Source organism: Cherax quadricarinatus, chromosome 62, assembly GCF_038502225.1.
Source record: "Cherax quadricarinatus isolate ZL_2023a chromosome 62, ASM3850222v1, whole genome shotgun sequence".
NCBI classification, from domain to species: domain Eukaryota; kingdom Metazoa; phylum Arthropoda; class Malacostraca; order Decapoda; family Parastacidae; genus Cherax; species Cherax quadricarinatus.
The window spans coordinates 2,858,796-2,884,918 of record NC_091353.1 but is presented as its reverse complement, the minus strand read 5'-3'; the positions used below and the strand labels follow the sequence as shown (position 1 = coordinate 2,884,918).

At 40.5% G+C, this 26,123-nt stretch overlaps 1 protein-coding gene across 2 annotated transcripts; it reads left to right on the top strand.

Moving 5' to 3' along the window:
- The first annotated feature begins 1,716 nt into the window (after positions 1–1,716).
- LOC128687297 (mitochondrial potassium channel) lies at positions 1,717–24,598 on the top strand. 2 transcript variants are annotated; one of them, XM_053774685.2, is made up of 5 exons: positions 1,717–1,842; positions 10,143–10,851; positions 11,742–11,888; positions 21,180–21,328; positions 22,908–24,598. In XM_053774685.2, the coding sequence occupies exons 2-5, from the start codon at positions 10,309–10,311 to the stop codon at positions 23,569–23,571; spliced, it is 1,503 nt and encodes a 500-aa protein (XP_053630660.2). In that variant the 5' UTR covers positions 1,717–1,842; positions 10,143–10,308; the 3' UTR covers positions 23,572–24,598. The 2 variants fall into 2 exon arrangements, with proteins under 2 accessions (XP_053630660.2, XP_053630658.2); XM_053774683.2 differs by lacking the exon at positions 1,717–1,842 and adding an exon at positions 1,939–2,047.
- The last annotated feature ends 1,525 nt before the right edge of the window (positions 24,599–26,123 follow it).

Sequence of the window (26,123 nt, the reverse complement as noted above, 5' to 3'; positions counted from 1 at the left end):
CAGGAGGCCTGGTCACAGACCGGGCCGCGGGGGCGTTGACCCCCGAAATTCTCTCCAGGTAAACTCCAGGTAAACTACTGGGAACGGTTGAAGGCCCTTGATCTGTATTCCCTTGAATGCAGGCGAAAGAGATACATGATAATATACACTTGGAAGGTCCAGGAGGGATTGGTACCAAACCTGCACACGAAAATCACTCCATATGAAAGCAAAAGACTCGGCAGGAGATGCAACATTCCCCCGATGAAAAGCAGGGGCGCCACGAGTACACTGAGAGACAACACAATAAGTGTCCAGGGCCCAAGACTGTTCAATTGCCTCCCAGCATACATAAGGGGGATTACCGATAGACACCTGGCTGTCTTCAAGAAGGCACTGGACAGGCACCTAAAGTCAGTACCTGACCAACCGGGCTGTGGTTCGTACGTCAGCTTGCGTGCGGCCAGCAGTAACAGCCTGGTTGATCAGACCCTGATCCACCATGAGGCCTGGTCTCAGACTGGGCCGCGGGAGCGTTGACCCCCAAAACCATCTCCAGGTAAGCCTACTTACCTATCTACCAACCTACTTACCTACCTACCCCACTAACCTATCTACCCACCTACTTTCCTACCTACTTACCCCTGCTTACCTACCAACCTACCTACTTACCTACCTACCCACCTACTTACCTACCTACCCACCTACCTACTTACCTACATACCCATCTACTTATCCACCTACTTACCTACGTACCCACCTGCTTACCTACCCATCTACCTACTTACATACCTACCCATCTACCTACTTACCTACATACCCATCTACTTATCCACCTACTTACCCACCTGCTTACCTACCCATCTACCTACTTACATACCTACCTACTTACCTACCTACCCACCTACCTACATACCCATCTACTTATCCACCTACTTACCTACCCACCTACTTACCTGCATACCCACCTGCTTACCTACCCATCTACCTACTTACCCACCTATGTACCCACCTACTTACCTACCTACCTACCCACCTACTTACCTACCTACCCACCTATGTACCCACCTACTTACCTACCTACCTACTTACCTACCTACCCACCTACGCACCCACCTACTTACCTACCTACCTACCCACCTGCTTACCTACCTACCCACCTACGTACCCACCTACTTGCCTACGTACTTCGAGAGCCGTCCCTGGCCCCTACAGTCCAAGAGCCGTCCCTGGCCCCTACAGTCCGAGAGCCGTCCCTGGCCCCTACAGTCTGAGAGCCGTCCCTGGCCCCTACAGTACGAGAGCCGTCCCTGGCCCCTACAGTCCGAGAGCCGTCCCTGGCCCCTACAGTATGAGAGCCGTCCCTGGCCCCTACAATCCGAGAGCCGTCCCTGGCCCCTACAGTCCGAGAGCCGTCCCTGGCCCCTACAGTCCGAGAGCCGTCCCTGGCCCCTACAGTCCGAGAGCCGTCCCTGGCCCCTACAGTCCGAAAGCCGTCCCTGGCCCCTACAGTCCGAGAGCCGTCCCTGGCCCCTACAGTCCGAGAGCCGTCCCTGGCCCCTACAGTCCGAGAGCCGTCCCTGGCCCCTACAGTCTGAGAGCCGTCCCTGGCCCCTACAGTCCGAGAGCCGTCCCTGGCCCCTATAGTCTGAGAGCCGTCCCTGGCCCCTACAGTCCGAGAGCCGTCCCTGGCCCCTACAGTCCGAGAGCCGTCCCTGGCCCCTACAGTCCGAGAGCCGTCCCTGGCCCCTACAGTCCGAGAGCCGTCCCTGGCCCCTACAGTCTGAGAGCCGTCCCTGGCCCCTACAGCCCCAACACCAGACAGCAGCAGCAGCAGCTGTCATGGCTGGCTGGGAGCACCAGGTAATCCATTTACATAATTTTTCGACTTATATAAATTTCATACATTGTAAATTGTGAATAATTTAATCTAGAATAATCCAATGAAGTTATCCCAGGTTGATGTACTAGCCGGAGTTGTGTACTAGGCGGAATAGTCCGCCCATACGGTGTTGCTGCTCTCTCCTGAAGTCTTCAGCGTCCATCCGGAAGGTCGAACCCACGACTAGTTAGTGCTAGCTTGTTACTGCTAGCTTGTTACTGCTAGCTTGTTAGTGCTAGCTTGTTAGTGCTAGCTTGTTAGTGCTAGCTTGTTACTGCTAGCTTGTTAGTGCTAGCTTGTTAGTGCTAGCTTGTTAGAGCTAGCTTGTTAGTGCTAGCTTGTTACTGCTAGCTTGTTACTGCTAGCTTGTTAGTGCTAGCTTGTTAGTGCTAGCTTGTTAGAGCTAGCTTGTTAGTGCTAGCTTGTTAGTGCTAGCTTGTTAGAGCTAGCTTGTTAGTGCTAGCTTGTTACTGCTAGCTTGTTACTGCTAGCTTGTTACTGCTAGCTTGTTAGTGCTAGCTTGTTAGTGCTAGCTTGTTAGAGCTAGCTTGTTAGTGCTAGCTTGTTACTGCTAGCTTGTTAGTGCTAGCTTGTTAGTGCTAGCTTGTTAGTGCTAGCTTGTTAGTGCTAGCTTGTTAGAGCTAGCTTGTTAGTACTAGCTTGTTACTGCTAGCTTGTTAGTGCTAGCTTGTTAGTGCTAGCTTGTTAGTGCTAGCTTGTTAGAGCTAGCTTGTTAGTGCTAGCTTGTTAGTACTAGCTTGTTAGTGCTAGCTTGTTAGAGCTAGCTTGTTAGTGCTAGCTTGTTAGTACTAGCTTGTTAGTGCTAGCTTGTTAGTGCTAGCTTGTTACTGCTAGCTTGGTAGTGCTAGCTTGTTAGTGCTAGCTTGTTAGAGCTAGCTTGTTAGTGCTAGCTTGTTAGTGCTAGCTTGTTAGTGCTAGCTTGTTACTGCTAGCTTGTTAGTGCTAGCTTGTTAGTACTAGCTTGTTAGTGCTAGCTTGTTAGTGCTAGCTTGTTAGTACTAGCTTGTTAGTGCTAGCTTGTTAGTGCTAGCCTGATAGTACTAGCTTGTTAGTGCTAGCTTGTTAGTACTAGCTTGTTAGTACTAGCTTGTTCTAGCTTGTTAGTACTAGCTTAGTACTAGCTTGTTAGTACTAGCTTAGTGCTAGCTTGTTAGTACTAGCTTGTTAGTGCTGGCTTGTTAGTACTAGCTTGTTAGTGCTAGCTTGTTAGTGCTGGCTTGTTAGTGCTAGCTTGTTAGTACTAGCTTGTTAGTACTAGCTTGTTAGTGCTAGCTTTTAGTGCTAGCTTGTTAGTGCTAGCTTGTTAGTACTAGCTTGTTAGTGCTAGCTTGTTAGTGCTAGCTTGTTAGTGCTAGCTTGTTAGTACTAGCTTGTTAGTGCTAGCTTGTTAGTGCTGGCTTGTTAGTGCTAGCTTGTTAGTTCTAGCTTGTTAGTGCTAGCTTGTTCTAGCTTGTTAGTGCTAGCTTGTTAGTGCTAGCTTAGTACTAGCTTGTTAGTACTAGCTTGTTAGTGCTAGCTTGTTAGTACTAGCTTGTTAGTGCTAGCTTGTTAGTGCTGGCTTGTTAGTACTAGCTTGTTAGTACTAGCTTAGTGTTAGCTTGTTAGTGCTAGCTTGTTAGTGCTAGCTTGTCAGTACTAGCTTGTCAGTGCTAGCTTGTCAGTACTAGCTTGTCAGTGCTAGCTTGTTAGTACTAGCTTGTTAGTACTAGCTTGTTAGTACTAGCTTGTTAGTGCTGGCTTGTTAGTGCTGGCTTGTTAGTACTAGCTTGTTAGTGCTAGCTTGTTAGTGCTAGCTTGTTAGAGCTAGCTTGCTACTGATAGCTTGTTAGTGCTAGCTTGTTAGTGCTAGCTTGTTACTGCTAGCTTGTTAGTGCTAGCTTGTTAGAGCTAGCTTGTTAGTGCTAGCTTGTTAGTGCTAGCTTGGTAGTGCTAGCTTGTTAGTGCTAGCTTGCTACTGCTAGCTTGTTAGTGCTAGCTTGCTACTGCTAGCTTGCTACTGCTAGCTTGTTAGTGCTAACTTGTTAGTGCTAGCTTGTTAGTGCTAGCTTGCTACTGCTAGCTTGTTAGTACTAGCTTGTTAGTACTAGCTTGTTAGTGCTAGCTTTTTAGTGCTAGCTTGTTAGTGCTAGCTTGTTAGTACTAGCTTGTTAGTGCTAGCTTGTTAGTGCTAGCTTGTTAGTGCTAGCTTGTTAGTACTAGCTTGTTAGTGCTAGCTTGTTAGTGCTGGCTTGTTAGTGCTAGCTTGTTAGTTCTAGCTTGTTAGTGCTAGCTTGTTAGTGCTAGCTTAGTGCTAGCTTGTTAGTACTAGCTTGTTAGTGCTAGCTTGTTAGTACTAGCTTGTTAGTTCTAGCTTGTTAGTGCTGGCTTGTTAGTACTAGCTTGTTAGTACTAGCTTAGTGCTAGCTTGTTAGTGCTAGCTTGTTAGTGCTAGCTTGCTACTGCTAGCTTGTTAGTGCTAGCTTGGTAAAGCTAGCTTGTTAGTGCTAGCTTGCTACTGCTAGCTTGTTAGTGCTAGCTTGTTAGTGCTAGCTTGCTACTGCTAGCTTGTTAGTGCTAGCTTGCTACTGCAAGCTTGTTAGTGCTAGCTTGCTACTGCTAGCTTGCTACTGCTAGCTTGTTAGTGCTAGCTTGTTAGTGCTAGCTTGTTAGTGCTAGCTTGTTAGAGCTAGCTTGTTAGTGCTAGCTTGCTACTGCTAGCTTGCTACTGCTAGCTTAGTGCTAGCTTGTTAGAGCTAGCGTGTTAGTGCTAGCTTGTTAGTGCTAGCTTGTTAGAGCTAGCTTGTTAGAGCTAGCTTGTTAGTGCTAGCTTGTTAGTGCTAGCTTGTTACTGCTAGCTTGTTAGTGCTAGCTTGTTAGAGCTAGCTTGTCAGTGCTAGCTTGTTAGTGCTAGCTTGCTACTGCTAGCTTGCTACTGCTAGCTTGTTAGTGCTAGCTTGGTAAAGCTAGCTTGTTAGTGCTAGCTTGTTAGTGCTAGCTTGCTACTGCTAGCTTGCTACTGCTAGCTTGTTAGTGCTAGGTTGGTAAAGCTAGCTTGTTAGTGCTAGCTTGTTAGTGCTAGCTTATTAGTGCTAGCTTGCTACTGCTAGCTTGCTACTGCTAGCTTGTTAGTGCTAGCTTGGTAAAGCTAGCTTGTTAGTGCTAGCTTGGTAAAGCTAGCTTGCTAGTGCTAGCTTGTTAGTGCTAGCTTGCTAATGCTATCTTGCTAGTGCTAGCTTGTTAGTGCTAGCTTGGTAGAGCTAGCTTGCTAGTGCTAGCTTGTTAGTGCTAGCTTGCTAATGCTATCTTGCTAGTGCTAGCTTGCTAATGCTATCTTGCTAGAGCTACCTTGCTAGAGCTACCTTGCTAATGCTATCTTGCTAGTGCTAGCTTGCTAGAGCTAGCTTGCTAATGCTATCTTGCTAGTTCTAGCTTGCTAATGCTATCTTGCTAGAGCTAGCTTGCTAGAGCTAGCTTGCTAATGCTATCTTGCTTGAGCTAGCTTGCTAGAGCTAGCTTGATAATGCTAGCTTGCTAATGCTATCTTGCTAGTGCTAGCTTGCTAGAGCTAGCTTGCTAATGCTATCTTGCTAGTGCTAGCTTGCTAATGCTATCTTGCTAGAGCTAGCTTGCTAGAGCTAGCTTGCTAATGCTATGTTGCTAGTGCTAGCTTGCTAGAGCTAGCTTGCAAATCCTAACTTGCTAGTGCTAGCTTGCTAATGCTAACTTGCTAGTGCTATCTTGCTAATGCTATCTTGCTAATGCTAGCTTGCTAGTGCTAGCTTGCTAATGCTAGCTTGCTAATGCTATCTTGCTAGTGCTAGCTTGCTAATGCTATCTTGCTAGTGCTAGCTTGCTAATGCTATCTTGGTAGAGCTAGCTTGCTAATGATATCTTGCTAGTGCTAGCTTGCTAATGCTAACTTGCTAGTGCTAGCTTGCTAATGCTATCTTGTTAGTTCTAGCTTGCTAGAGCTAGCTTGCTAGTGCTAGCTTGCTAATGCTATCTTGCTAGTGCTAGCTTGCTAATGCTATCTTGCTAGAGCTAACTTGCTAGAGCTAGCTTGCTAATGCTATCTTGCTAGTGCTAGCTTGCTAGAGCTAGCTTGCTAATGCTAACTTGCTAGTGCTAGCTTGCTAATGCTATCTTGCTAGTGCCAGCTTGCTTGTGCTAGCTTGATAGAGCTAGCTAGTGCTGGAACTAGCTTGCTAGTGCTTGAACTAGCTTATCGGTAATAAGAATAATATTTCTACAAGTACATGTACAAGGTCTACAGACCATAGCTGACATCAGTGACGTACTACTACGTATATAGAAAGTCCCTTGTTATGTAGAGCAGTTTGGGTATATTAGGTCAGTTTTCTCCCAGGATGCAACCCACACCAGTTCACTAATACCCAGGTACCTGTTTTACTACTAGGTGAACAGGGACAGCAGGTGTCTTAAGGAAACACATCCTAGTGTTTCCAACCTTACCAGGCTCAAACCATGGACCTCAGTGTGTGAGCTGAGTACACTAGCAGTTGAGCTACAGGACAATAATGTACAGCAATATTCTCGGCTGGGGAGATAAAATGACTACTATGGAGAAAAGGTCACTTGACATTTTTGGGGGTTATCCTAGATAATTTTACACTAGATATGATAATTGTTCTTATTTATTCTTCCCCTCATGGAAGGTTCCTTAATGCTGGTGAGGGGCTCTTGATTTAGGGAATTGGATCTGTGCTCCAGTTCCCCCGAATTAAGCCTGAATGCCTTCCACATCCCCCCCCCAGGCGCTGTATAATCCTACGGGTTTCGCGCTTCCCCCTTGATTATAATAATCTTATATATTCCTGTACGAAATAAACTTGCTTAATATTGTCATTGACTCAGCATTCCTTGTCTTGAAAATCCTAGTTATCCAATCTATCACTTTTTTTATCAGTAACACTAGCAACATTGCTGTTACTATTATTGAATAGTGCATACATAGAACACTTAACTCTGATATTAACCCTCCTCTCAAACATCTTACCAACCTCAACAGAACACACGACCATAACACAAGGCACAGATCACTCTTTGATGTTCCTCGTGTCCATTGCACGCTATGTAAAAACTCAATGCACATAAAAGGCCCTAAAATCTGGAATTCATTACCTGTGAATATAAAAGAAACACTGTTTATAAATTCAAGTCTCTTCTCAAAAATCACTTACTCATCCACAACTAAATAAATGCTGAATAATTGTATCTCATAAATTGTATCTCATATATGTATCTCATTATTGTATCTCATAAATGTCAACTTGTGACCCAATCAAACTTTGTTACCATTTAACTTCATTACCTAACAGAATACTCTATTCTACTGATTACACAGCAACACAGTAAATGACCATATGACCTGTCTTTGTAATACTCATTTGTACTAAATTGTTATCTGTTTACAATAATTTTTGTACCACTGAATATATCATTGCTTAGTTAATCTTAAGTTAATTTTAATCCTGCCCATAATGCTCACATACAAGGGGCTTTGGCATGCTGCACTTTAAAAATTTTATTCCTTGTACTTCTCTGTATCATGTTCAAATTAATAAATAAATAAATAAATAAATAAATAAAGTTGAGGTTTGTCCTGCTTTGTTACAATCTCTATTTCCTTGTGCTTAAATGAAAATCTGTTGCGTCAAAATCTCCGATACAACAGACCGCTGGACAGATACGTACACAATTGCTCGTGGACAAAATCTTGATGCAGTTTACTTGGTCCGTTGTATGGGGAGTTCACCGGACACATTCACTTGCACCAAAAGTAGTCTCAATGCAGCCGACTTGGTCCATTGCATCAAATATTTGTCTGGCTAAACATTTTGTCTGAAATGCTCTGCATAACTATGCTCTTTTTACATGAACAACTAAATGACACATCTTTGTACATTGTATCATGCTGAAATAAAATTATTATTATTATTGACGTACAGGGCAATGAACAGGCAGACACTGCTGCGCGGTCAGCAGTACATGACCTACCAGTTTTGTATAGAGGTATTCCATTCAGGTATTCCTTCACACCCGTTGGCAACAACGTTGGTCTACTATGCTCGGCAACAAACTTCAATCTATTAAACCGAGTATAGGTTACTGGCCGTCTTCTTATCACCAGCGTCGAGGTTGGGAGGCTATTCTCTCCCGTCTTCGCATTGGCCTTACTCGTCTTACTCATGGATATTTCATGGAGAGGTGCCCTGCTCCTCTCTGTGAGAATTGCCAAGCTCCATTATCAGTCAGCCACATTCTGTTGGACTGCCCACTTTATCAACGAGCACGCAGAATTTACCTCCGTCGTCGTCTACGCTCCGCTGCTCTCTCTTTACCTTCCCTTCTCGCTGATGGACCCACCTTTCATCCGAACTCTCTCATTGACTTTTTGACAACAACTGACTGACTTCACAAATTCTGATGCCTTCAGCCCTTTCTACTTCAATCTCTTGCTACCCTCTACCCCCGTACTATCCCCTGCCCCGCTGTTTTCCGTTACCTACTGATCATCCCTCCTCCCTTCTGCCATCCAATACCCTCGCTTCCTTCCCTACCCTGCAGCGCTGTATAGCCCTTGTGGCTTAGCGCTTCTTTTTGATTATAATAATAATTATTATTATATCCATTATACTAAGGTTTTATTTTTATATTTAGCTTACAGACTGCTGCTGTTTTCTGTTTTGTATGCGCATGCAGTATAAGCAAATTGTACTATACATATAGATAATGTATTTTCAGCAAAATTCCCTCTTTATTTTGCATATTAAGGAATATTTTCTATTTACAATACATTTACTGAATATTTTTTATGATAAATGTGGCACCCCATAATTGACAGGAAACCTTTGGAGCATCATTAACAAACTTACATAAATTTTATTATCAAAATGTACAAAATTTACATTTTTCCACAAGAAATTTTACCCTTGAAAAATTCTGATTTTTAATGCAGTCACTGTGATAAAAATTATAATTAGTAGTTTTTAATTTTAACCCTTTGAGGGTCGACAGGCCCTCTCCGAGACTCGTTCTCAGGGTCGGCCAAATTTAAAAAAAAAAAAAATAATTTTTTCTTATGGAAAGATAGGGAATCTTTTCCCGATCATAATGACACCAAAAGTTTGAAATTTGATGGAAAACTTATGGAATTATGCTCTTGCGAAGTTAGCGGTCTCAGCAATGTTTACGCATCGGCGATTTTGCCCACTTTGAGCCCCATTTTCGGCCAACTCCACTGTACTAGTCAACAAAAAACATGGATATTTCGCTAGAACTCCATTTTTTCTATCGAATGAGTGCAAGAAACCCCCCATTTATCAGTTTCAACTATCCAGTACAGTGGTCAGAATTTAGCAATTTTGCCAATTTCACACAAATTTCAAAAGATGCCAATTTCTGAATAGGGTCCAGAATAAACAAGAAAGACATTCCTGGCACTAAAGTGACATTTCCTCTGTTCATTAGTCACGTCTCAAGGCCTCTCTTACATTCTTTTGCTTTCCACTTTGAATTTTTATTCTCATAAAAAATAGAAGATTTACTGTTATGCAAACTACTGCATTAGTGTAAAAAATGGTATAAATGATATTGACGCACTTGCGAAAGAATATTAGACTCACCAGTTGACGTGTATTGGACACATAGCATGATTTGTTTACTTTTGAACTTTGGTAAAAATTGAACATTTCTGCTACTTTGAGCTTAATTTCAGGGTACTTTTCATTGAAAAACCAGTCAAAATCATCTCTATTTCTGTAGTATATCTTCCATTCTATAAAATGAGACCAAGAAAACTAGAATACAACAATAAATACCATGCGAAAATACAGTGCAAAGTCGCTGTTTTATTTCAAAAAGACGGTCACATTTTTTTTTTCTCATTATGCACTGTGTGCTGCAGGATTTTTTTTATACTGCGCACTGACCACATAGACCCATTCTTTCATATGTAGGCCTACCAGCTTTCTCCCACTAGATTTGAAGGCGCTAGAATTTAGGCATACTAGCACGTCAAAAACCCTGGGTCGTAAGCCGTACTAGTACGGCCGAAACCCTCAAAGGGTTAAAGTACATTTGGTTGATAAAAATTATAATTAGTAATTTTTAATTTCAGAGTACATTTGGTTGATAAAAATTATAATTAGTAGTTTTTAATTTCAGAGTACATTTGGTAAATAAAAATTATAATTAGTAGTTTTTAATTTCAGAGTACATTTGGTTAATAAAAAATATAATTAGTAGTTTTTAATTTCAGAGTACATTTGGTTGATGGCGACAGTACAGTATGGCCAAGAATAACATCTGCAGAACGACAGTTAAGTCCTGTTCTTCAGTGTGCACCAGTGACACCGTCAGTGGATAGAGATGAAACTACAGTACAGTATTTTGGTAAAAGTCAATCTGCAATTGTTATAATAGTCATGCAGCCAGTGGCGGTAATGGCTGTAGGTAGGTTGCTCCTCTCCGATGGCTGTGGGCCATCTTACTTGAGAATAAGATCCCTTGCTTCGTCATGGAGTCCAGCTTGTGTCCGCAGCAAAATCGTGTTGCCGTTAGATAGCGGAAGGACTGAAGATGCCCGGGTGTGCCTGGTTCAGGTGGCGTGGAATTCTAAATTTTGTCGACACATGTGCAGCTCATCGAAGCCGCCAGAATTGAGTGAAAGCAATTCAGCAAATGACAAGAATGTACATAAAAAATCAGAAACAGCCAGCAGTTCCAGTGTTACAAGTACTGACAAACCGTTTACTCTAATGACTGAAATGAAGCCGGAGGCTTACTCATTCAGACAGCAACTGTCAGAAAAATCATCATCTGTGATTAATAGCATGTCTAAAATAACTAAAGGAGCTGAGGCAAAGAAACCTGAGGACTGGAATGACATACTAAATCGTTGGTATCAGCAGTATCAAGATTTCATTGGAATTACAGACTTAAAAAATGCACAGGACAGAGTTACTGAGGTGAGTGGAAGAGAGTAGTGATGAAGGTATCAACTTATGGGGTGAAATATGTTTCTGCTTTGTAAGTGCAGTATTTGCACCAGTGCAACGGTACACTTACACATTTTTATTAGTGTTGACACACCTTTAGCAAGATGGGGATAAGGATGTGGTGAGTGAAAGTAAAAGCATTTCTTTATTATTTTGGGTCATCCTGCCCCAGTGGGAGACGGCCGGTGTGTTAAAAAAAGTCAAGTCTCTGATTATCTGAACAAGGATAAGATTCATTGTCATTTAAGATAAACATTTTAGTAATTTTATTATTTTCTCAGTTATCTTCTTGGCTGTCTCCTGATTTACTAGTTAAATAATTTTGTTGCATATTTATGAAATTCATTTTATTTTACCCAATACAGTAACATTATTGTGTTATATACAGTGTACTTATGAATATATTACACGTTAATGGTTTTTGCTGTTATACATGTATTTTAATATTATAAAATATAGTTACTGGTAATTTTTTTTAATGGACAATCTCTTGCATTTTGCACTGTAATATATGCTGCATCATATTAGGTAACATGCAGATGCTTGAGATGCATGTGAAAAATTTAATAGTGAAATGCCAGACCAATGATGAGACAGAGCTGTTGAACAAGATTGCAAAGGTCAGTGTTATGCTGAATTTCTCATACTTTATTATAGGTCCCAATAAAATTGAGCCTTATTGTAATGGGACCAAAATTCTTCAATAAAAATTCCAGACAGTAGGAAATTTTTAATATTATTTCTAGTTCCTCACCTACAGATTGGATAAATTTATCTAAAAGCCTATAAAAATGATAAGTTCAGTTTTCCACTCACCACACATGGTTGTTATCAGTCACTGACTGGCATATTGTTGGCAGCTGTCTGAAGTCTTGCACGAGGTGCAGGGTAAGCGACGAGAGCTGCAGGCGGAAATTGAGGATCTACAGGAGAAGCTAGCCATCAACCATGAACGCATCTCTAAGTCTGAGCAGTATTCTCAGGAACATTTTACATTATTTGACCAGGTTTGTACAGTATTATGAGTGTTTTATCCATTACATTGTAGTATTTTCAGTGCACTCAAATTAATAAATAAATAAATAATTGTAAGATCATAACATGTGGATGAGTTTGTTGTACAGGAGAATGCCACTTATACAGCAGGTTAGGTTTCAGGCTACCACTGTAACATGAAAATTACTGTAAAGTGAAATATAGCTTTCTTTTACTTTCAATTGCATATAAAAACCTGATAACATGTTTGCACTATCATATATTAAGTTAACAATAAGGCCAGGCCTAAAATAATGCATATACAGTACACACATTATTTTTGTTTTATTATTATTTTATTATCACACTGGCCGATTCCCACCAAGGTAGGGTGGCCCAAAAAAGAAAAACTTTCACCATCATTCACTCCATCACTGTCTTGCCAGAAGGGTGCTTTACACTACAGTTTTTAAACTGCAACATTAACACCCCTCCTTCAGAGTGCAGGCACTGTACTTCCCATCTCCAGGACTCAAGTCCGGCCTGCCGGTTTCCCTGAACTCCTTCATAAATGTTACTTTGCTCACACTCCAACAGCACGTCAAGTATTAAAAACCATTTGTCTCCATTCACTCCTATCAAACATGCTCATGCATGCCTGCTGGAAGTCCAAGCCCCTCGCACACAAAACCTCCTTTACCCCCTCCCTCCAACCTTTCCTAGGCCAACCCATTACTTACCTTAAAATATTTTCGTCATTAACTTATAGTGAGTGGTGAATACATATATTTATTGTAGGAAGTCTGAATAAATGAATAGGTATAATTGAAAACCTCTGTATTAGCAGAACACTGTAAAGTGAGGCCCTCCTGTACATATGATTCCCAACAATTCACTTCAATTTTAATATTCTTGTATATACAGTGGAACCCTGAATATCAGCTGCTGCGTTTATCGACCGAATCGTATTTAGGCTGGTTTTTGGGCTGAAATTTTGCTCCATATTTTGGCTGGTGCCTCACAAATCGTCTGTATTAGACGCATCAGCCTGCCTCCCTCCGGGACGCCGCATATAGGTGAGTCAGTTTCCCTGTGTCTCTCAGTGAATGAGCATATACTCTGCCCATTCCTCCAAACATTTCCTCAAAATCCATTGGTTTTTGTGCTTGTTTATTAAGTACAACTGTGAAATAAGCCACCATGGACCCAAAGAAAGTTCCTAGTAAAGTTCCTTTGGTAAAGAAAGTGAGAAACACGATGGAATTTAAGAAAGAAGTTACTGAAAAATATGAGAGTGGTGTGCATGCGCTCCAGCTTGCCAGGATGAATGGCAAAAACAAATCAACAATCACTTCTATCCTGGCAAAGAAAGAACAAATCAAGAAAGATGATGTGGTGAAAGGAATAAACATGTTAACTAAAAAGAGATCACAAACAATAGAAGATGTGGAGAAGTTGTTGTTGTTGTAGATCAACGAAAAACAATTAGCGGGAGATAGTATTTCAGAGAATCATTTGTGAAAAGGCAAGGCAGTTGCATGCAGATCTCGTAAAGAAAATGCCTGGAACTAGTGCTGATGTTAGTGAACTTAAGGCCAGCAGAGGCTGGTTTGACAGATTTAAGAAGCATAATGGCATACACAATGTTGCAAGGGATGGTGAGGCTGCAGGTTCAGACAAACATGTGGCTGAAAAATTTGTGCAGGAATTCAAGGGGTACATGAAGACTGAAGAATTCCACCCCCAACAAGTGTTCAGTTGTGACGAAACAAGCCTCTTTTGGAAGAAAATGCCAAAGAGGACCTACATCACACAGGAGGAAAAGGCACTGCCAGAACACAAGCCTGTGAAGGATAGGCTAACTCTTTTGTTCTGTGCTATCTCTAGTGGGGATTTCAAAGTGAAGCCTTTCCTGGTGTATCACTCTGAAAATCCCAGAGTGTTCAAGAAAAACAATGTCGTCAAGAGTAAATTGTGTGTGATGTGGAAAGCTAATCATAAGGCATGGGTCACAAGGTAACTTTTCATTGACTGGGTTCATGAAGTGTTTGGCCCGAGTATGAAAAAATACCTCCAGGAAAATAAATTGCCCCTCAAGTGCCTCCTGGTAATGGACAGTGCTCCTGCTCATCCTCCAAACTTGGTAGACCAATTGTCTAGGGATTTCAGTCATAACAGTGAAGTTCTTGCCTCCTAACACCACTCCTCTCATCCAGCCCATGGCCTAGCAGGTCATTTCTAACTTCAAAAAACTCTACACAAAAGCAGTGTTTCAAAGATGCTCTGAAGTGACCTTAGACACTGAATTGACCCTGAGAGAGTTCTGGAGGAATCATTTCAGTGTATCTACAAATGCATAAGCCTTATAGGTAAGGCCTGGCAGGGAGTGACTTTCAGGACTTTGAACTCTTCTTGGAGAAAATTGTGGCCAGAATGTGTCCTCGAGAAGGATTTTGAAAGGTTTGAGGCTGACCCTGACGACCCTACTCCTGTTGTGGGATCTATTGTCTTAGGGGAAGTCCATGGGGGTTGGACGTAAGTGGCCAGGATGCAGAAGAGTTAGTGGACTATCACAGGGAAGAGCTAACCACTGATGAGCTGCAACACCTTCAACTGGAATGGCAACAGACCACAGCTGAGGAACTTGCTTCAGAGGAGGAGGAAGAGAGAGGAAAGGAGGTGCCTTCTTCAGAGATTAAGGAGATTTGTGCATTGTGGAGTAGTGTGCAAGCTTTTGCTGAGAAATATTACCCTGACCAAGCTGAAACAAGCCATATCTGCAACATGTTTAGTAACAAAACCTTGGCCCACTTCAGGCAAATCTTAAAGAGGCACCAGAAACAGACCTCTCTGGACAGTTGTTTTGTGTGACAGGGGTCCAGTAACTCTGAAGCTGGTCCTAGTGGCATTAAAAGACAAAGAAGGGAAGTAACCCCAAACAGGGACTTGATACCTGAAGTCATTATGGAGGGGGACTCCTCCAAACAATAACCTCTCCTCTTTCCTCTCCCCTCCTTCCTGTCTTCCATATGCCAACAAGTCTTCAATACAGGTATGTAATAATGAATTAAATGTTCATTTATATGTAATTCTCCATGGGGAAGTGGAACAGAATTCTTCCTCCGTAAGCCATGCGTGTTGTAAGAGGCGACTAAAATGCCGGGAGCAAGGGGCTAGTAACCCCTTCTGCTGTATATATTACTAAATGTAAAAGGAGAAACTTTCGTTTTTCCTTTTGGGCCACCCTGCCTTGGTGGGATACGGCCGATGTGTTGAAAGAAAGATTATATGTAATTGTCATTGTTTTTGTATGTAAAAGTATAGTTAAACTTTACAAAATGTATTTTTTTTTTATTATTTTTGGGTGTCTGGACCGGATTAATTGCATTTACATTAATTCTTATGGGAAATATTGCTTCGAATTTAGCCCTTTTTGAATTTAGGCCTACCTTCTGGAATGGATTATGGTTGATATTCGGGGTCCCACTGTACTTGGGTCTTTTTTTTTTTTACATTAAAATTTTTTTAATACTATTGTTTATGATCCTGTTAATGTGTTAAACTTGATTGACCTCTCATTAAATTTATTTAAGAAGTTCTTCATACTTATACTAGGACTCAGATTTTTAAAGCAGTGGACGGGTAAGCCATTAGAGGGCCTTAGTCAGATGACCAAAATTCCAGCTGTGGGTCATCGCATGACTGAGACCCACACCAGGAAACACCTGTCCTGTTACCTGACAAACCTTACCTAACCTAACCTAGTTCTTCATAAGTGTAAATCTTAGGTTATAAGTAGCAGTTGTAATCATAACCATCTTGAGTTTGTAATTTATTTTCACTGATAGTATGAGGCTCAAATATAGTGAAAATATTTTTTCTTTGGGTTGCCCTACCTTGGTAGGAAATGGTTATGTTGTAAAACAAAAAAAAAGTCAGACTTTTCACCCCCATCTATTTTATCTATTTTCATCTCCCTCTGTGCATATATTTTATGTTTAACCAATAATATACAGTAGAATATAATTATTTCTTTTGTTTTCTTTGTTAATCCATTATATATTATGTCAATATAGTGAAGAAGACACACACCTGTTGTGTGACCCAACAAACTTATTTTATTAACTATCATTTTCTCCCTGCATTCCAAGCTTGAAGCTTATTATTTTTTCACATGTCCTTATGTATTAATATTGACTGTTGCTGCTAGTTCTCATGCTGCTAGTTCTTGTTTAAGCTGCCTCCAGGAGACATAATTTAGATTTTCTAATGGATTTTATCATAAATATTATTATAAATAATATAATATAAATATTATTATGAATATTTTATCATAAATATTATTACTGAGTATACCAGGAAAAGTGTATGGTAGGGTTATAATTGAAAGAATTAGAGGTAAGACAGAAGGTAGGATTGCGGATGAGCAAGGAGGCTTTAGAGTGAGTAGGGGATGTGTAGATCAAGTGTTTACATTGAAGGATATATGTGAACAGTATTTAGATAAAGGTAGGGAAGTTTTTATTGCATTTATGGATTTAGAAAAGGCATATGATAGTGGATAGGGAAGCAATGTGGCAGATGTTGCAAGTACAGTGGACCCCCGACATTCGATGGCATCGACATTTGATAAATCCGACATTCGATGCACTTTAACGCAAAAATTTTGCCTCGACATTCGATGGAAAACCCGACATTCAATACGATTTGTATGAGACGTGTCCACGTGTGGCCTGAACTGCCCCGTGTGTGCCAGTGTTTACAAGCCAGCCAGTGTGCGCGCATCTAAGGATACATTCGGTACATTCCATATTATCCATATTATCACTGTGTTTGGTGCTTGTTTCTGCAAAATAAGTCACCATGGGCCCCAAGAAAGCTTCTAGTGCCAAGTCTTCGAGAAAAAAGGCACTAATGACTATTGAAATAAAGAAAGAGATAATTGCAAAGTACGAAAGTGGAGTGCGTGTGTCGGAGCTGGCCAGGTTGTATAGTAAACCCCAATCAACCATCTCTAGTATAGTGAGCAGGAAAACGGCAATCAAGGAAGCTGTTGTTGCAAAAGGTGCAACTTTGTTTTCGAAACAGAGATTGCTAGTGTTAGAAGATGTTGAGAGACTGTTATTGGTGTGGATAAATGAAAAGCAGATAGCAGGAGATAGCATCTCTCAAGCGATCATTTGTGAAAAGGCTAGGCAGTTGCATGATGATTTGGTAAAGAAATTGCCTGCAACCAGTGGTGATGTGAGTGAATTTAAGGACTGCAAAGGTTGGTTTGAAAGATTTAAGAATCGCAGTGGCATACACAGTGTGATAAGGCATGGTGAGGCTGCCAGTTCGGACCACAAAGCGGCTGAAAAATATGTGCACGAATTCAAGGAAGGATTGAAACCTGAACAAGTGTTTAATTGTGACGAAACAGGCCTGTTTTGGAAGAAATTGCGAAGCAGGACCTACATTACTCAGGAGGAAAAGGCACTCCCAGAACATAAGCCTATGAAAGACAGGCTTACTCTTCTGATGTGTGCCAATGCTAGTGGTGATTGCAAAGTGAAGCCTTTATTGGTGTATCACTCAGAAACTCCCAGAGTGTTCAGGCAAAAGAATATCCTCGAGGCTAATTTGTGTGTGCTGTGGAGGGCAAACAGTAAGGCATGGGTCACTAGGGACTTTTTCTATGACTGGTTACACCATGCATTTGCCCCCACTGTGAAAAATTACCTAATTGAAAAGAAATTAGACCTTAAGTGCCTCCTGGTATTAGACAATGCTCCTGGTCATCCTTCAGACGTGGCAGAGAGACTTTCTGCGGAAATGAGCTTCATTAAGGTCAAGTTTTTGCCTCCTAATACCACTCTCTCCTGTAGCCCATGGACCAGCAGGTCATTTCCAACTTCAAGAAACTGTACACAAAATCTGTGTTTCAAAAGTGCTTTGTAGTGACCACAGAAACTCAACTGACTCTAAAAGAGTTTTGGAAGGATCACTTTAATATCCTCAATTGTATAAACCTTATAGGTATGGCTTGGGAGGGAGTGACTAAGAGGACCTTGAACTCTGCTTGGAAAAAACTGTGGCCAGAATGTGTAGACAAAAGGGATTTTGAATGGTTTGAGGCTAACCCTGAGAATCCTATGCCAGTTGAGGAATCCATTGTCGCATTGGGGAAGTCCTTGGGGTTGGAGGTTAGTGGGGAGGATGTGGAAGAGTTGGTGGAGGAGGACAATGAAGAATTAACCACTGATGAGCTGCTAGATCATCTTCAACAGCAAGAGGCCAGACCTGAGGAAACTGCTTCAGAGGAGGGGAGAGAGAAATTGAAGAAGTTACTTACTTCAAAGATTAAGGAAATGTGTGCAATGTGGCTTAAAGTGCAAACTTTTTTTGATGACAATCACCCTAACACAGCTATTGCAAGCCGTGCTGGTGACTATTACACTGAGAATGTTGTGAACCACTTTAGGAAAGTCATAAAGGAACGAGAGGTACTGGCCTCTATGGACAGATATGTTGTGCGACAGAAGTCCAGTGACTCTCAAGCTGGTCCTAGTGGCATTAAAAGAAGAAGGGAAGTAACCCTGGAAAAGGACTTGCTGCCTCAAGTCCTAATGGAAGGGGATTTCCCTTCTAAACACTAACACCATCAACACTCTCCCCTCCTCCCATCCCATCAATCATCACCAGATCTTCATTAAAGGTAAGTGTCAATTACTCTATTGTTATTGTTGTTATTGTAATGATTCTATTGCATTAAACTTAATATTTCATGTGGCAAATTTTTTTTTTTCATACTTTTGGGTGTCTTGCACGGATTAATTTGATTTCCATTACAGTGGACCCCCGGTTAACGAACTTTTTTCATTCCAGTAGTATGTTCAGGTGCCAGTACTGACCGAATTTTTTCCCATAAGGAATATTGTGAAGTAGATTAGTCCATATCAGACCCCCAAACATACACGTACAAACGCACTTACATAAATACACTTACATAATTGGTCGCATTTGGAGGTGATCGTTAAGCGGGGGTCCACTGTATTTCTAATGGGGAAAATTAATTCGACTTTCGATATTTTCGACATTCGATAGCTCTCAGGAATGGATTAGTATCGAATGTTGAGGGTCCACTGTATATGGAATAGGTGGTAAGTTACTAAATGCTGTAAAGAGTTTTTATGAGGATAGTGAGGCTCAGGTTAGGGTGTGTAGAAGAGAGGGAGAATACTTCTCAGTAAAAGTAGGTCTTAGATAGGGATGTGTAATGTCACCATGGTTGTTTAATGTATTTATAGATGGGGTTGTAAAAGACGTAAATGCTAGGGTGTTCGGGAGAGGGGTGGGATTAAATTATGGGGAATCAAATACAAAATGGGAATTGACATGGTTGCTTTTTGCTGATGATACTGTGCTTATGGGAGATTCTAAAGAAAAATTGCAAAGGTTAGTGGATGAGTTTGGGAGTGTGTGTAAAGGTAGAAAGTTGAAAGTGAACATAGAAAAGAGTAAGGTGATAAGGGGTATCAAATGATTTAGATAAAGAAAAATTGGATATCAAATTGAGGAGGAGGAGTATGGAAGAAGTGAATGTTTTCATATACAGTACCTGGGAGTTGATGCGTTAGTGGATGAATTTATGAAGGATGAGGTTAATTACAGAATGGATGAGGGAAAAAAGGTGAGTGGTGCATTGAGGTATATGTGGAGACAAAAAACGTTATCTATGGAGGCAAAGAAGGGAATGTATGAAAGTATAGTAGTACCAACACACTTATATGGGTGTGAAGCTTGGGTTGTGAATGCAGCAGCGAGGTGGCAGTTGGAGGCAGTGAAGATGTCCTGTCTAAGGGCAATGTGTGGTGTAAATATTATGCAGAAAATTCGGAGTGTGGAAATTAGGAGAAGGTGTGGAGTTAATAAAAGTATTAGTCAGAGGGCTGAAGAGGGATTGTTGAGGTGGTTTGGTCATTTAGAGAGAATGGATCAAAGTAGAATGACATGGAGAGCGTATAAATCTGTAGGGGAAGGTGGGGTAGGGGTCATCCTCAAAAAGGTTGGAAGGAAGGGGTAAGGGAGGTTTTGTGGGCGAGGGGCTCGGACTTCCAGCAGGCGTGCATGAGCGTGTTCGATAGGAGTGAATGGAGGCGAATGGTATTTTGGACCTGACGATCTGTTGGAGTGTGAGCAGGGTAATATTTAGTGAAGGGATTCAGGAAAACTGGTTATTTTTATATAGCCGGACTTGAGTCCTGGAAATGGGAAGTACAATGCCTGCACTCTAAAGGAGAGGTTCGGGATATTAGCGGTTTGGAGGAATATGTAATGTATCTTTATACGTATATGCTTCTAAACTGTTGTGTCCTGAGCACCTCTGCAAAAACAGTGATTATGTGTGAGTGAGGTGAAAGTGTTGAATGATGATGAAAGTATTTTCTTTTTGGGAATTTTCTTTCTTTTTGGGTTACCCTGCCTCGGTGGGAGACGGCCGACTTGTTAAAAAAAAAAAATTAGATCTCATGTGAATAAAGTGAGGACTATATTTTATACTACAGTATGGTGTATGGCATACAAAGAGAGTGGTTGCAGTTGCACAGAAGTTGATAGGTACTGTTAACTGACAACTCTCCTCTGTCTCGAGATATTTCAGTCTGTCAAAGAGACAGTAAGTTAGAAAGTCACAAGTCATTTCTTGCTCAGTTGTGACTTGAAAATGATCCAGGATAGACCAAAACATGATTTAATGATTTTATTTCCAGCTATAGTATTGTGAGTTATTCATTATAGTGAGTATGGGAAGGGAGAGAATACTAACATCATAATGTTTGGATAAGGAATCATAAAGACTGTTTGCTGTGTTAACATTCTAGATGGTAGAAGACTGTGTGTTTGATGTGTATTTTTTCTTCTTTTGGGAAATTTATATTTTGCCAGTTTCTCATAAATACTGTACATTAGTGTCTGATGAATGAGACACTTGTGTTGCAACATTTTGGTATCATTATTCTGGAAACATTTTACCAGTCAGTGGCTAAACATTACTAGAATAAAGATACCTAAATGTTGTACAAGTGTCTCATTTATCAGCTTGTCGGTTTTCTGAACCATTTATTCATGCATTAGGGTCTACTCATAATGTTTTTGATATTTGTTTTATTTACAAGACTTTGTCCATTCCCCATCAAGGTAGACTGATCCCTGACAAGGAAATATTCTCTACCATTCATTCAATAACTGTTTTGTCAGAAGACTACAGACTTCATTTTCTTTATTGTTCATTTAATATATGTAATGCAGGATTGCTTACCAGTAAACACATTTATGGCATGCAGGCCCGTGATATGAACAGTCGACTGAAAACTGTACGTCTGGAGTTTGTGCAGTGTGAACGGCACGAGCGTGATACTTTTACCCAAATGTCTGCTGCTATACGTGACTGTCACGAGCGGGAACGCATGCAGGCAGAGCAGAGCAAGTATTGGTAAGACATTCTTATCACCTTAATTTTTGGTAAATGTAATTTTATTCAGAGCCATTCATTTTTAATAGAGTGTCAGTCATAAGGTATTCAGACTATTCAGAATGCACTAAAATTATGAAGTACATATGTTGTCCTTCACATTTAGATTTAAATGACCATAGGTATTCCAGTTTTTCATTTGTTGTTGACAAGATCTTTACTTCTTCAAAGAAGAGTTATGTAAATTACTAAAGTTTTTTTATTGCATGTATGTTATCATTGTGTGTGTACACTCACCTAGTTGTGAGGTTGCAGGGGTCGAGTCCAAGCTCCTGGCCCTGCCTTCACTGTGTGTGTGTGTGTGTGTGTGTGTGTGTGTGTGTGTGTGTGTGTGTGTGTGTGTGTGTGTGTTTGTGTGTGTGTTTGTGTGTGTGTGTGTGTGTACACTCACCTAGTTGCACTCACCTAGTTGTACAGTGGAACCTCAAAAATCGAACCACTCCCAACTCAACCAATTATGTAAGTGTATTTTTGTAAGTGCTTTTATAAGTGTATTTTTGAGGGTCTTCAATGGTCTAATCTAATTTACATTATTCCTGATGGGAATAAATTCGTTCGGTAGTGGCACTCGAACAGCCTTCTGGACCGAAGAAAGTTCGATATTTGAGGTTCCACTGTACTCATGTAGTTGAGGTTGCAGGGGTCGAGTCCAAGCTCCTGGCCCCGCCTCTTCACTGGTCACCACTAGGTCACTCTCCCTGAACCATGAGCTTTATCGTACCTCTGCTTAATGCTATGTATGGATCCTGCCTCCACTACATCGCTTCCCAAACTATTCCACTTCCTGACTACTCTGTGGCTGAAGAAATACTTCCTAACATCCCTGTGATTCATCTGTGTCTTCAACTTCCAACTGTGTTCCCTTGTTGCTGTGTCCAATCTCTGGAACATCCTGTCTTTGTGTATGTGTGTGTGTGTGTGTGTGTGTGTGTGTGTGTGTGTGTGTGTGTGTGTGTGTGTGTCTGTGTCTGTGTCTGTGTCTGTGTCTGTGTGTGTGTTTGTGTCTGTGTGTGTCTCTGTCTGTACTCTCCTATTTGTGGTTGCAGGGGTCGAGTCACAGCTCCTGTGTGTCTGTGTCTCCTGTGTGTCTGTGTTTGTGTCTTGGTCTTTCATACAGTCTTCTTTATAGATTTAGAATGACCCCATGTAGAAACTCAAATATTTTAGTTGGATCCAGATTTACTCAAAAACTCCCTCTGATATGGAGTAAAGTGGTTCATTTTTTCTTGTGTGTATTTGTGACTACCTTTCCGTGTAATTACCTATGTATTTGTAACTACATAGTGTCCTATCTTTGGCATTTAATTTATTATATTCTTAATCATTAGTAAAAGATTGTATAGTATCCACTATTATCAAATTCTTGGTCAAGACATGTAGTTTGTCATGGTACAAAATCAAGCCAGACTAAATTGATACACATAACAGCAAATATCCACAAAGTAGATATATAAGAGTATTGCATGACATGCCTCATCATTCTCTCATCTCCTTTAGAAAGACTTTACAGTCATCACATGATGGTGCCTCTTGTTTCAAGGTCAATAATTGCATCAGTGGTATCAGCAGCCCTGGCATCACTCATCACCTCGGTCAACAACTGGGTTAGGATTCGAGAGATTAAGGATCATGTGTCGGGGAATGGCCAAAGTCTACTGGATGGATTTCAGCAGATGCACAAGGATGTACTAGGAACTATTACGACATCACTGGCCAGTCCCACTCACTCACAACCTGGACTAGTTAAGCTACAGCAGACAGCACAAAGCAACCCAGGTATTTGTGAGAGTTCTGACAGACAAGCACCAGCAATCACAACTATAGATGATGTAGCAAAGTTGACGGAGAATATTAAGCACACTTTATTACAGCATATTAATGCATCTTTTGTTAAAGAGAGAGAGGTGCTCATTGAACGATTAAATACGGAGTTTGAGACTATTGTGTCGCACATAGTGTCAGAAGGAGGTAGAGCTCGAGATGAAATAACGTCTCTGGTGAAACAATCTCTATTAGAAGCTGTATCATCGCCTTTAGAGAGTGGTAAACAAAGTGTGTTTCTCTGTGATGGACATCATGAATCACCAGCAGTCGTAGAGACATATAGTTATCGTCGTATAGCCACAGCAATGGCAGTTGGGGCAGGCATAGGCACACTAGCAACAGCCTTTGTATTGAAAGCAATAGGAGGCTCAGGTGTATAATGTTGCTGCATTATACTATGTTATGCTATAGGTTAATTTTTCTTAAATTAGCTTTCTTTTAAATGCTGTACTGTAATTGCAAATGTATGTAAATATTAATAACGTATATTTATATAGGGTACAGTGGAACCTTGGTTTTCGTATGCCCCGGTTTGTATGTAAAACTGTGGTTATTCTCTATAAAATGTATTTTTTGATAAAATTTCCCATAAGAAATAATGTAAATCCAATTAATCCATTCCAGACACCCAAAAATATTAAAAAAAAAAAAAACATTTTATTGAGAATAACTGTGGTTTTTACATGCAAGCTGAGGCATACAAAAACCGAGGTTCCACTGTATTACCACAGGTGGTAAACACTGGTGGGATTTAGTAGAAAAAGTACCGGTTAGATAAGTATCTAAATTTGTTTACTCTCTTATTTTTGTGTGATTGGAGCGTTGACGTATGATGGAAAATTTTCAACAAATTCCAGTACTTGTATAGCTTTCTCATCTTATTTATAAATTATATTAAGCATATTACTGTATTATATCACACTTGATACAGTATTAATAATGTGACAAATAAAGAATTTTTTTTGCAAAGAATGTAATTTTTAATTTTTAGAGTGGTTTAAATCATGCAGTGTAAAGCCTTGTTATAGTTACTGACCTTGTTTATTTTTTCATGCACAAAAAATTTGCAGTTGTGCATGAAAATGTCTGTCAAGGGATAAGGGAAAGTTGTTTGTCACATTTGGAAATTATAAAAGTACTGTGTGGAGATATATCAGATATGACACACCTCTGGCAAGACAGTGATAGAGTAAGTGATGATGAAAGTGTTTCTTCTTTTTTTTGGGTTGCCTTACCTGGTTTTTGTGCAATTAAAGTATAGAATAGAATTTGAAGCTACAGAAAACCATTTTTTTTTTTTTTGACATGTCGGCTGTTTCGCACCGAGGCAGGGTGACCCAAAAAAAGAAAGAAAAACCCAAAAAAGAAAGAAAACACTTTTATCATTATTCAACACTTTTGCAATCACTCATACATAATCACTGTCTTTGCAGAGGCACTCAGATACAACAGTTTAGATGTCTCTCCAAACTGCCAATACCCCAAACCCCTCCTTTAAAATGCAGGCATTGTACTTCCCACCTCCAGGACTCAAGTCTGGCTATCCAGTTTCCCTGAATCCCTTCACAAACTATTACCCTGCTCACACTCCAACAGCTCATCGAGTCCCCAGAACTATTTGTCTCCACTCACTCCTATCTAACACGCTTACACATGCCTGTTGTATGTCCAAATCATTGATATAATTCCCAGTATTTGAGGCAAGTGCTGATATTTAACAGAAGCAGCACTTATGATACTACTCTCTCAGGATATTTCTTCTTACACCCTTGTGGGTTTTGCTCTTAGTTTTGATTGTAATAATAATTCTCTCGTTAATTTTTGTACATTTGTTAAACAAAAGTCTCTCTCCATTGATGAATCAGACAGATGTGCAATACTCAAGTACCTTTATTGTCAATATGTTTATCCTGCACAAGATGCTTCACCAGTAGAATGCATGAATGACTTGTATATTTAGTAAATTTATAGTTTTGAATAGAGGTTGTATGTGTTGTGTAAAGCTAGCATTTGATACAATTCTGATGGTAGACTTTTGTTGATTTGTTTAAGATAGTTTACAGTTGCTGATTCGCATACACAAACACCATATGAGATATGGATAGATGAGTGTGTATAATATAGAGAAAACAGAGTTGAGGTAGGTACACAATAGGCAAACTTTTGAGAGTTTGCTTGTAGTTTTTGATACTTTTGATGTGTTGAATACAAGTACAGTATTGTGTTTTAGTTTATAGTCCAGGTGTAATCCTAGAATTTTACCTTCAATTTTCTATTGATTTGTCATTTAATTTGATGTTTGAGTGGTTAGTTGTGTAATTACCAAATAACATATAGTAAGTCTCTCTTAGATTTAGTGTAAGTTTGATGGGTATCAACTATGTGGGGATATGTTTTAGTTTATCATTCATTGTTATATTTAATGCATTAGGCCCAGGACTTATAAAAACAGTAGTAGTGGCATCAGCAGAGAATATCAGAGTTGATGGGTGGCATTTGTTGTCATAGATATAGAAAATGAGCTGGATGGACCCCACAATACATACTACCTTGGGCCAATGAATGGGATGGACCCATAATACCTCCTTGAGACCAATGAACATTATAGACCCACAGTACTGCCTTGGAGCCAATGAACAGTATAGACCCTTACTAGGTAAAATAACACTTCTCCCTGCTTTAATATGTCTTTTAGTTAACACCATTGTTAAGCAACTTCAAAAGTTTCTTCTACTGGCATCCTTCTCTCAATACCCTGTCTCTCTCCCTCCATCATCTCTCTCACCTTTGTCATGCTGAGCTGAATGGCCCTCACTGATTTACCTCTTTCTATGAATGTATAAGTAATAATAATTAATTTAAAGGTGACTTGAGATAAAAAAAAAATAAAGTGCTGTGTTCCCAAGAAGCAGGAGACTGTTGATAAAATGAA

Bases quoted from the DNA above. Each gene is read 5' to 3' on its own strand.
- LOC128687297 (XM_053774685.2), top strand. From the start codon at position 10,309: ATGCAGCCAGTGGCGGTAATGGCTGTAGGTAGGTTGCTCCTCTCCGAT. The intron at 11,889-21,179 runs GTTTGTACAGTA...TATGGCATGCAG, and splicing joins ATTTTACATTATTTGACCAG to GCCCGTGATATGAACAGTCG. The intron at 21,329-22,907 runs GTAAGACATTCT...TCTTGTTTCAAG, and splicing joins GCAGAGCAGAGCAAGTATTG to GTCAATAATTGCATCAGTGG.